This window comes from Acartia tonsa, chromosome 9, assembly GCF_053477335.1.
Source record: "Acartia tonsa isolate MP-2025a chromosome 9, ASM5347733v1, whole genome shotgun sequence".
NCBI classification, from domain to species: domain Eukaryota; kingdom Metazoa; phylum Arthropoda; class Copepoda; order Calanoida; family Acartiidae; genus Acartia; species Acartia tonsa.
In genome coordinates this window covers 15,983,623-15,996,076 of record NC_137268.1, presented here as the reverse complement: position 1 = coordinate 15,996,076, position 12,454 = coordinate 15,983,623, and the positions used below count along the sequence as shown (strand labels likewise).

At 39.0% G+C, this 12,454-nt stretch overlaps 1 protein-coding gene across 1 annotated transcript in view; it reads right to left on the bottom strand.

Annotated features, from left to right (window-relative positions):
• LOC145328322 (uncharacterized) overlaps positions 1 to 12,454 on the bottom strand; it is a 29,728-nt gene that overhangs the window by 7,397 nt on the left and 9,877 nt on the right. Inside the window, exons 8-11 of the mRNA XM_080171951.1 lie at positions 2,940 to 3,038; positions 2,441 to 2,518; positions 1,882 to 1,956; positions 1,518 to 1,589 (exon numbers count right to left, since the gene is read on the bottom strand). Coding sequence (XP_080028077.1) covers positions 1,518 to 1,589; positions 1,882 to 1,956; positions 2,441 to 2,518; positions 2,940 to 3,038 — 324 coding nt within the window. The remainder of the gene's footprint in view (positions 1 to 1,517; positions 1,590 to 1,881; positions 1,957 to 2,440; positions 2,519 to 2,939; positions 3,039 to 12,454) is intronic.

The window sequence follows — 12,454 nt, the reverse complement described above, 5'->3', positions numbered from 1 at the left end:
AATAGGCTTAAATAATTAATTCGCTTGTTGGTTATACCTTATTCCTGGGACAATTCTAACTTGCCTAAATTAACGAAAAAAGCTCTCTGTTTTGGACTGACAGACGGACGGACGGACCGACCCTAATTATAGAAAAGCTTCGCTTTTAAAAAGGGAGTTACCTAACATATATAACAATAAAATCTAATAACTCTGACTCTAAAGGCACTCTACTCTAAATGCCATAATAGAGGGAGTGAGAGAGTCAGTCAGTCAGTGAGGGAAGTGTATTAGTTCTAATTGAAAAATACATTGTTGTTAGTAAAGAGTTATTACTAGTTAAAAAGTTTCCCTAAGAAAAAGTTTTCAGAAACAGAGCAAAAATTTAATCACTTGTATAAAGAGTTTGAAAAGAGCTTATTAGGTTTCACAATCTGATATCATTTAGTACAAACATTTTATTAAAACAAAGAAACATTTTTTTCTAAAATACTAAAAATTCTAATACTAATTTCAAAATTTACTACATAACTACCCTTTATCATAAAAGCAATAGGATGAGTGTTTGTCTTTATGTATGTTTTCATATAAATATATTTGAATAGAACTCGTTCTGAACTGATAGACATAATAGAAGGTTCCTTCCATAACCTTCCAGTAAGTTTTGTATTAATTGAGGGCAAGTTTTAGGCGATTTAAATGTATTTGCATCAGCAATGAGTGTTTAATATTGCTTTTAAAATTGAGAAAATTTTAAAAACATACATTAAAAAATTAATTAAGCAGCTTCTATAATAATTTTCTTTGCAAAAAGTATCAGAACCATGAGTTTTAAAAAATGCTATTGATAAAACAAATCACGTTTTCAATTAAAAAATAAAAAATGATCTAATACAACATAAAGGGTTTAGTTTCTTTCATTCATTAAGAAATACAGCATTATTCATATAAATAACTACTTATTGGCTAAGAGAATCTTCACAAATCAGTGTTTACTCTTAACCCAATTTCAGGGAAGGGGGTGGGTTGATGACTTTTCAACCCCCGTTAGGTTTTTATCTCTCCTTTTATTTGTATGAAAATGTATCCTATTCATACTGGTAGCCATAGGAGCCATCAAAAATTTTAAAGATACCTGAACATTACTAAGCCTTCTAAAGACACACTTTGACCTCAGAAAGGTATAGGATGGGTATAACTACCACGCAAAGTTCATTTGATATCAGAAATAAGGTATAGCCAACAAGCAAAATCAATTTAAAATAATATTTGAGAGGCAGAAAAAGGTCGTTTTTACTACGATTGTAGCCCCCTAAATAACGAAACCTTTACAAATATGTTTTGTTTTTCGAATTAATTCAGGCTTTCCAATACATCGTTATACTTTTTCTTTTAAGTTTTATATATTTTAAGTTTAAAAGGGTGAAATAACCCACCGACCCGACCGAATCCGCTAAAATTAAGTAGCTGATAGATGGACGGAGGGACATTTGAAATCATAGAGTAGCTTTGCTACTAAAAAATGACGATAATTTTACCTCTAACTGATCAATGGATAGATGAACTCTTTGTACGTTCATCTCTCCATATTCTGCTCTTCTCTCTGCCTCCTAGAAGAACAAGGATAAATTAATTCATAAGTAGGGAAGCAAAGACCAATACAAAGGCGTAACCCTGTGGGGCCTATACCTGCGGTGTACTAACCCTACAGGGATTCCCAGTATACAATATAACCAAACCAAACCTGTCCTAAATTTATAAACAATCATATCTAAAACTACCCAACTTTATTCTAATTTTTAAAGAAAATAAGGGGGTGGGAGCTGGGTTTAGTGCTGCTATTTTGAGGGAATACAACTCATAATTTCCAATAAACCCCTAAAGTAATAATTTAATATGTACCTTTAGTCTGGAAGTTAGATTTCTTATTTGATCCTTGAGAACATCCTCTCTGTGAGAAGCCTTTTCTTCGGATACCTTATACAACAACAGTTATTCATTTTATCCTATTAAGCACTTTTTTCCACGAAAAGTAAATAATAAAAAAAAACATTGGATACAAAAACAAAAAACAGGGATCAATTTTTTGGTGCATGCATAGGAAAAAATCAATACCTCCATTTCAATTTATTATAAAAATAAGACGGAGGAGGGGACTTTCAGTGCTCTTGTAGGAAAGCTTTTATTATAACAGGCAGATTTGTTGATCAATGTAGAAACAAAAGAATACATTAACTCATAAGTAGCGTATCACAAAAAATCATGTAATGAACAAAAGCGAGTAAAAGAGCAGTTATTAAGTTGTCATAACTTAGAAAAGAAAGAGAGAGAATCAAGAATATGTTTATTTCAGCGGTTTATCTTCGTTAGCAGCTAAGAAAATCACATTGACTGCAAAGCATTACGGACGAACAGACTGACAAAGTGAATTATTAAGTAGCTTCGCCACTGAAAACTATACCTCCATTGCTTTCATGCTATCACCAACATATTGTAGCTCCACTTCAAGCTCAACTATCTTATCCTCACATGCGTCAGCCTAAAATAAAAAAAAGTTAGAAAATTTTATTTTTAAAATGTTACTTTTTATTATATCCCTATGTAGTTCTAACAGGTTAAGGGTATGTTTGAAAATATTTCCTCGGAGGGAACCTAATAATCATTCAAAGAAAATTCGCCTTTGAATTCTTTTCAGAGCCGTAGTTTTTACGAATTTTGTTGAAAAACTAAAATTTAAGGTGGTGGGTTAAATACCATTCCTTTCCCTCAATGCCTCTAGAGGCATCAAGGGGCATAGCCATGATTTACCACAGTATCATTATGTTTTAATATATTTGTATCTGCTAAGATCTCGTAAACAGCAAAGTTAACAACAAGTTTATCTCAATTATATTATACCCTAGTCCCCTCCTGACCAATAGAAATAATATCTTATCAGCATAAAAATTGGTAAATCTTACTTTAAACAATGCCTTTTCTAAATCACCGTCAAGCATATTCATCTTTCTGTAAACTTCATCATATTTCCGTTCAGCTTCCACTGCCAAGAATTGAGCCTCCTAAATATACAAATTTCCGATAGTAACATTTAAAAGTATAAGATTCATTTCAGTTTTTAAGGGACAGGTTATCAAAACTGGTTTAGATAATATGATTTAAATTATAATATAGAATACGCTACATGATTTTTTTTCAGTATGGCTAAGAGCAGATTCTAATCAAAATGATAATAATCGGTTTCGAAGCGATACTGTAAAACAAGGATGACAACATCCATAAAAGCGAATCACTGAAACGGTAGGACAAACGGACACTAACATTTGTATAGTGTCAGAACTGAATAATCAGAATATAAATGTATAAATGTCGAAGCAAAATTGTAAGTAAAATTGTTGAAAAACTGCTTGATACAGAATAATGTTTTTGGACATACTTACATTTTTAGGACTTGATTATAGAGTTGCTTCGCTTATAATATTGTACTTTGTTGTCCCAGGAATCAGTATACCAAAAATCTGATCAATCGGATTATTAGATCCCATAAAAATTTGTTGTTAAAAAAAGTAAAAAATCAACATGTTTAAAATGGACGTACGGACATTTTGTTAATGATTATAGAGTTGCTACGCTTTTTAAATCGTACCTAACTACTCACTGTGAGCTACAATTGAATCAAGACAAAAGTAAGTGCCGAGCCCTGGGACCTATGTAGGGTGAAAATAGACATAAATCCTTGATGATTCCAGGTGGAGACAAAATATTTCAGCGGGGTCTTTTAGATTTTTTTCAATTTTAAGTTCTGAAAAAAAATTGAAAAAAATATGAAAATCTTTAATAAAAAACAAACAAAAAATAATTTTCAATATTTTTTTCATTAAAAGATACAAACAACTTATATACATACTATAAGCTTTAAAAAAATCACAATTTTTAAATTTAGACTTTCAATATAAAGATTTTTAGAAAAAACCTAACAACAAATTCTAACATATTTCTGATCAACATAGCAATAAAACGTCTTTTGCAAAATCTTTATCATCAAAAATAAATAGCACTTACTAGTGGTTTTTTTTCATTTAAACTTATACTTATCACATTAATTTACTTTATAGATTGATTTTTTTTAAAAGAAAGGTTGCGTGATTTTTTTCTTCATAATTAATTGCCTAATTTTAAGATTCAGACAAAAAACCTTACTACTTTATATTAAGGGATATCTACTAGCAGCGGCTACGCCTCTAGAGGCGTATGAGGCCCTTGGGTTGGGGGGGAAGTCGAACCCCCCCCCCTTTACAATTACAGTTTTTTTTAATGAAAAAGTTAAAAACATTTATTTTGGAGAGTTAATTCTCTTGGGATAGTGGTGGTACCCTTCCTAAAATAGTTATAAACCTTACCAGGAGATATGAGAAGCTACCATGTAAAGGAGAACCATATCGTTTCAGTGGTTAGTGAGATCCCTTGTTGCACAAAGACTCACATAGAACCTGTTACTTTATTATAAAGATACATATATACACAGAAACTCTACAATCAGAGTATGTCTGTTTGTTCATCCGTCTGTATAAAAACAATACAGAATATATTTATTTGGTACTAGCAGCTACGCCCATAGAGGCCTTTAGGGGCACTTAAGAGGGAAAGAAGGGGTTGAATTCAACAACTATATTTTTATTTTAGACTTAAAAAGAAAAAGTTTTTTTTTATGTGTTGTGGGGTCCTTTTTTAAGGGGCGATTTCTCTTAGGGAGGTAGAGGTACCATCCCAAAAGAAGTTATAAACCTTCCAAGGACCAATGAGAAGCTACATAGTAAAGTAAAAAAAGAACCATATCAGTTCTTAAGTGTCAGAAAGATGGACAAACAGACATCAATATATTTTGTATCATAAATAGTGCTTTAAAGCAGGGAAAGAAAAAAAAATTTTGCTATTGTTTAAAAGTTATATCCCTGTATAAAAAAGATAGGATGTCCATGTGTTTTTTTCTGTCTGTGCCTAAAGTTCTTGCTAACCGCTGGACCAATTTGGTTCTTCTTTATTGAACTATCTTTTAGACTGATAATAGGATCAACAAATAAAGGAGTAGTTTAGTGTCTATTAATCCTTATATAAAAATAACAGTTTCTGTGTCTGTCTGTTTGTGTGTATATGTGTGTGGGTGTCTGTCGGTACCGAAGATTCTTTATAACCGCTTAACTTTTGGTTCCAGCTTTTCATGGTCCTGAGAAGTTTTGAGGGGTATAGTCCTTTCCATGACATCGCTCCATATGGGGCGATGATTTTAATTGATCGCCTCTTATGACAAGGGGCGATGTATTGGCTCCTTGAAAGGAGCGATTTAATAGCCCCTTATAACAAGAGGCGATGTTATGACTCCTTGAAAGGAGCGATTTGATAGCCCCTTGCCCTAAGAGGCGATTAAATGATCCTTTATCGCTCCATAATCGCTCCTTCTAAAGAGGTAATGATATGTCCTCTTATCCCAAGGGGCTATTTAATAAAATATCGCCTCTTCATGGCCCCTTCACGATTTTATATATATATCTGAGTTCCTTGATGGCCCCTACATCGCTCCTTCATCTCTCCTTCTTGAAATTTATATTACATTGTACTTACTTTGATAGCCCCTACATCGCTCCTCCATCGCCCCTTCATCGCTCCTACATCGCTCCTTCATCTCTCCATCTTGAAATTTATACTACATTGTACTTTGATGGCCCCTACATCGCTCCTCCATCGCCCCTTCATCGCTCCTACATCGCTCCTTCATCTCTCCTTCTTGAAATTTTTATTACATGGTACTTTGATGGCCCCTACATCGCTCCTCCATCGCTCCTCCATCGCCCCTTCATCGCTCCTACATCGCTCCTTCATCTCTCCTTCTTGAAATTTACATTACATTGTACTTTGATGGCCCCTACATCGCTCCTCCATCGCCCCTTCATCGCTCCTCCATCGCCCCTACATCGCTCCTTCATCTCTCCTTCTTGAAATTTACATTACATTGTACTTTGATGGCCCCTACATCGCTCCTCCATCGCCCCTTCATCGCTCCTCCACTGCCCCTACATCGCTCCTCCATCGCCCCGTACATCGCTCCTTCATCGCCCCTTCATCGCTCCTACATCGCTCCTTCATCTCTCCTTCTTGAAATTTATATTACATTGTACTTTGATGGCCCCTACATCGCTCCTCCATCGCCCCTTCATCGCTCCTACATCGCCCCTACATCGCTCCTTCATCTCTCCTTCTTGAAATTTATATTACATTGTACTTTGATGACCCCTACATCGCTCCTCCATCGCCCCTACATCGCTCCTACATCGCCCCTACATCGCTCCTTCATCTCTCCTTCTTGAAATTTATATTACATTGTACTTACTTTGATGGCCCCTACATCGCTCCTCCATTGCCCCTTCATCGCTCCTACATCGCCCCTACATCGCTCCTCCATCGCCCCTTCATCGCTCCTACATCGCCCCTACATCGCTCCTCCATCGCCCCTTCATCGCTCCTACATCGCCCCTACATCGCTCCTTCATCTCTCCTTCTTGAAATTTATATTACATTGTACTTTGATGACCCCTACATCGCTCCTCCATCGCCCCTACATCGCTCCTACATCGCCCCTACATCGCTCCTTCATCTCTCCTTCTTGAAATTTATATTACATTGTACTTTGATGGTCCCTACATCGCTCCTCCATCGCCCCTTCATCGCTCCTACATCGCCCCTACATCGCTCCTTCATCTCTCCTTCTTGAAATTTATATTACATTGTACTTTGATGGCCCCTACATCGCTCCTCCATCGCCCCTTCATCGCTCCTCCATCGCCCCTACATCGCTCCTTCATCTCTCCTTCTTGAAATTTATATTACATTGTACTTTGATGACCCCTACATCGCTCCTCCATTGCCCCTACATCGCTCCTACATCGCTCCTCCATCGCCCCTTCATCGCTCCTTCTCCAAATTTATATTACATTGTACTTTTATGGCCCCTACATCCCCTACATCGCTCCTCCATCACCCCTTCATTGCTCCTCCATCGCCCCTTCATCGCTCCTACATCGCCCCTTCATCGCTCCTACATCGCCCCTACATCGCTCCTTCATCTCTCCTTCTTATAATTTATATTACATTGTACTTACTTTGATGGCCCCTACATCGCTCCTCCATCGCCCCTACATCGCTCCTACATCGCCCCTACATCGCCCCTACATCGCTCCTTCATCTCTCCTTCTTGAAATTTATATTACATTGTACTTTGATGGCCCCTACATCGCTCCTCCATCGCCCCTTCATCGCTCCTACATCGCCCCTACATCGCTCCTTCATCTCTCCTTCTTGAAATTTATATTACATTGTACTTACTTTGATGGCCCCTACATCGTTCCTCCATCGCCCCTTCATCGCTCCTACATCGCCCCTACATCGCTCCTCCATCGCCCCTTCATCGCTCCTACATCGCCCCTACATCGCTCCTCCATCGCCCCTACATCGCTCCTCAATCGCCCCTACATCGCTCCTCCATCGCCCCTACATCGCTCCTACATCGCCCCTATATCGCTCCTACATCGCCCCTACATCGCTCCTTCATCTCTCCTTCTTGAAATTTATATTACATTGTACTTTGATGGCCCCTACATCGCTCCTCCATCGCCCCTACATCGCTCCTACATCGCTCCTCCATCGCCCCTTCATAGCTCCTTCTCCAAATTTATATTACATTGTACTTTTATGGCCCCTACATCCCCTACATTGCTCCTCCATCGCCCCTTCATTGCTCCTCCAAATTTATATTACATTCCACTTAGATGACCCCTACATTGCCACTCAATCACCTCTCCATCGCCCCTCCATCGCCCCTCCATTGCTCCATCTCCAAATTTTTATTACATTGCAACTCGATGGCCCCTACATCGCTCCTCCATCACCCCTACATCGCTCCTTCTTCAAGTAGAATGTAATATAAATTTGGAAAAGGAGCGATGTATGGGCCAGCAAAGTAAGTACAATGTAATATAAATTTCAAGAAGGAGAGATTTAGGGGCGATGAAGGAGCGATGTAGGGGCCATCAAAGTACAATGTAATATAAATTTCAAGAAGGAGAGATGAAGGAAAAATGTAGGGGCGATGAAGGAGCGATGAAGGGGCGATGGAGGAGCGATGTAGGGGCCATCAAAGTACAATGTAATATAAATTTCAAGAAGGAGAGATGAAGGAGCGATGTAGGGGCGATGGAGGAGCGATGTAGGGGCCATCAAAGTATGTACAATGTAATATAAATTTCAAGAAGGAGAGATGAAGGAGCGATGGAGGAGCGATGTAGGGGCCATCAAAGTACAATGTAATATAAATTTCAAGAAGGAGAGATGAAGGAGCGATGTAGGAGCGATGTAGGGGCGATGGAGGAGCGATGTAGGGGCCATCAAAGTAAGTACAATGTAATATAAATTTCAAGAAGGAGAGATGAAGGAGCGATGGAGGAGCGATGTAGGGGCCATCAAAGTAAGTACAATGTAATATAAATTTCAAGAAGGAGAGATGAAGGAGCGATGTAGGGGCGATGTAGGAGCGATATAGGGGCGATGGAGGAGCGATGTAGGGGCGATGGAGGAGCGATGTAGGGGCGATGGAGGAGCGATGTAGGGGCGATGGAGGAGCGATGTAGGGGCGATGGAGGAGCGATGTAGGGGCCATCAAAGTAAGTACAATGTAATATAAATTTCAAGAAGGAGAGATGAAGGAGCGATGTAGGGGCGATGTAGGAGCGATATAGGGGCGATGGAGGAGCGATGTAGGGGCCATCAAAGTAAGTACAATGTAATATAAATTTCAAGAAGGAGAGATGAAGGAGCGATGTAGGGGCGATGTAGGAGCGATATAGGGGCGATGGAGGAGCGATGTAGGGGCGATGGAGGAGCGATGTAGGGGCGATGGAGGAGCGATGTAGGGGCGATGGAGGAGCGATGTAGGGGCAATGGAGGAGCGATGTAGGGGCCATCAAAATAAGTACAATGTAATATAAATTTCAAGAAGGAGAGATGAAGGAGCGATGTAGGGGCAATGTAGGAGCGATGGAGGAGCGATGTAGCAGCAATGGAGGAGCAATGAAGGGGCGATGGAGGAGCGATGTAGGGGCCATCAAAGTAAGTACAATGTAATATAAATTTCAAGAAGGAAAGATGAAGGAGCGATGTAGGGGCGATGTAGGAGCGATATAGGGGCAATGGAGGAGCGATGTAGGGGCCATCAAAGTAAGTACAATGTAATATAAATTTCAAGAAGGAGAGATGAAGGAGCGATGTAGGGGCGATGTAGGAGCGATATAGGAGCGATGTAGTGGCGATGGAGGAGCGATGTAAGGGGATGGAGGAGCGATGTAGGGGCCATGGAAAAGCGATGTAGGGGCGATGGAGGAGCGATGTAGGGGCGATGGAGGAGCGATGAAGGGGCGATGGAGGAGCGATGTAAGGGCCATCAAAGTAAGTACAATGTAATATAAATTTCAAGAAGGAGAGATGAAGGAGCGATGTAGGGGCCATGGAGGAGCGATGTAGGGGCGATGGAGGAGCGATGTAGGGGCCATCAAAGTACAATGTAATATAAATATCAAGAAGGAGAGATGAAGGAGCGATGTAAGGGGATGGAGGAGCGATGTAGGGGCCATGGAGGAGCGATGTAGGGGCGATGGAGGAGCGATGTAGGGGCGATGGAGGAGCGATGCAGGGGCGATGGAGGAGCGATGTAAGGGCCATCAAAGTAAGTACAATGTAATATAAATTTCAAGAAGGAGAGATGAAGGAGCGATGTAGGGGCCATGGAGGAGTGATGTAGGGGCGATGGAGGAGCGATGTAGGGGCCATCAAAGTACAATGTAATATAAATATCAAGAAGGAGAGATGAAGGAGCGATGTAGGGGCGATGTAGGAGTGATGAAGGGGCGATGGAGGAGCGATGTAGGGGCCATCAAAGTACAATGTAATATAAATTTCAAGAAGGAGAGATGAAGGAGCGATGTAGGGGCGATGTAGGAGCGATGAAGGGGCCATGGAGGAGCGATGTAGGGGCCATCAAAGTACAATGTAATATAAATTTCAAGAAGGAGAGATGAAGGAGCGATGTAGGGGCGATGGAGGAGCGATGAAGGGGCGATGGAGGAGCGATGTAGGGGCCATCAAAGTACAATGTAATATAAATTTCAAGAAGGAGAGATGAAGGAGCGATGTAGGGGCGATGTATGAGCGATGTAGGGGCGATGGAGGAGCGATGTAGGGGCCATCAAAGTACAATGTAATATAAAATTCAAGAATTAGAGATGAAGGAGCGATGTAGGGGCGATGTAGGGGCGATGTAGGGGCCATCAAAGTACAATTTAATATAAATTTCAAGAAGGAGAGATGAAGGAGCGATGTAGGGGCGATGAAGGAGCGATGAAGGGGCACTGGAGGTAAAGGACTATGGAGGGGCGATGGAGAGGCTATGAAGGAGCCATCATGGGGCTATAGTATAGCCTCTTATCATAAGAGGCGATATTAACTCCCCTTCAAAGGAGCTATTAAGAGGCCATGAAGGAGCTATAGCATAGCCTCTTATCATAAGAGGCGATATGAACGCTCCTTAAAAGGGGCTATCACATCGCTCCATATGATAAGAGGCTATGCTATAGCTCCTTGAAGGAGCTATAGAAAATCATCGCCCCATATGGAGCGATGTCATGGAAAGGACTATACCCGTTTTGAGTTTAGAAAAAAAATAAGTTCCTACCCAACATTTAAAACAAACTTTTTCTTTTACATACTACAACTGAAAGTAGGGGAGGGGTCAACTTCCCCCCACTTATCAAGGGCCCCTAGATGCCTCTTGGGGCAAAACCGCTAGTGATAAAATAATTTTTATCTTGAATTATGATTAAAGTGTTCTTTTTCCATTTTATAAAACATAATTGTAATTATCAACCTCAAAAGAATACAAATAAAGAAAATAGCAAGTGTAAAATACAGATGTAAAGATATATTAATCAGAGCAAGATGGGACAATGGGCTGTTTATTAGACTAGTTCCCATAGTTTAATATAGCAATTTGTTATTCGTTGGCTTAACTACTTAGGGGACTTGTTGCGATTTTTGTTTGGTTGGTTCATTAAATTAAGTGCCAAACATTTCAACCATTAACTGAAACATAAAGAATTTTTATTCATGTATCATATTTGGGAATGTAAATCAATTTAGCGGTCATTGTCTTATCCCTTTAGATCCCTGAATAGTATGTAACAATGATCAATGGTTCTTTTTTTCTATGCAGCTTCTCATTGGTCCTTGGAAGGTTTATAACTTTTTTAGGAGGATACCTCCACCATCCTAGGAGAAATCACCCCCTAAAAAAGGACCCCATTACACACACAAAAATAACTTTTTCTTTTTAAGCCCAAAATAAAAATCTAATTGTAGAATTCAACCACTTCTTCCCCTCTCAAGTGCCCCTAAAGGCCTCTAGGGGCGTAGCCACTAGTACTAAATAAATATATTCTGTATTGTTTTTATACAGACTGATGTACAAACAGACATACTCTGATTGTAGAGCTTCTGTGTATATATGTATCTTTATAATAAAGTAACATGTTCTATGTGAGTCTTTGTGCACCAAGGGATCTCACTAACCACTGAAACGATATGGTTCTCCTTTACATGGTAGCTTCTCATATGTCCTGGTAAGGTTTATAACTATTTTAGGGAAGGTTACCATCACCATCCCAAGAGAATTAACTCTCCAAAATAAATATTTTTAACTTTTTCTTAAAAAAAACTGTAATTGTAAGGGGGGTTCGACTTCCCCCCCAACCCAAGGGCCCCTATATGCCTCTAGAGGCATAGCCGCTGCTAGTAGAGTATCACCTGATATAAAGCAGTAAGGTTTTTTGTCTGAATCTCAAAATTGGGCAATGAATTATGAATAAAAAATCACGCAACCTTTCTTTTTAAAAAAATAAATCTTTATAGTTGATTAATGCAAAAAGTATAAGTTTAAATGAAAAAAAGTCTTTAGTAAGTGCTATTTATTTTTTATGGTAAAAATTTTGCAAAAGCCGTTTTATTGCTATGTTGATCAGAAATATGTTAGAATTTGTTGTTAGGTTTTTTCTAAAAATCTTTATATTAAAGGTCTAAATTTGAAAATTATCAATTTTTTAAGGTTTATAGTATGTATATAAGTTGTTTGTATCTTTTAATAAAAAAAATATTAAAAATTTTTTTTTGTTTGTTTTTTATTAAAGATTTTCATATTTTTTTCAATTTTTTTTCAGAACTTAAAATTGAAAAAAAACCAAAAGACCCCGCTGAAATATTTTGTCTCCACCTGGAATCATCAAGAATTTATGTCTATTTTCACCCTACATAGGTCCCAGGGCTCGGCACTTACTTTTGTCTTAATTCAATTGTAGCTCACAGTGTACTACAGGAATCACCATGC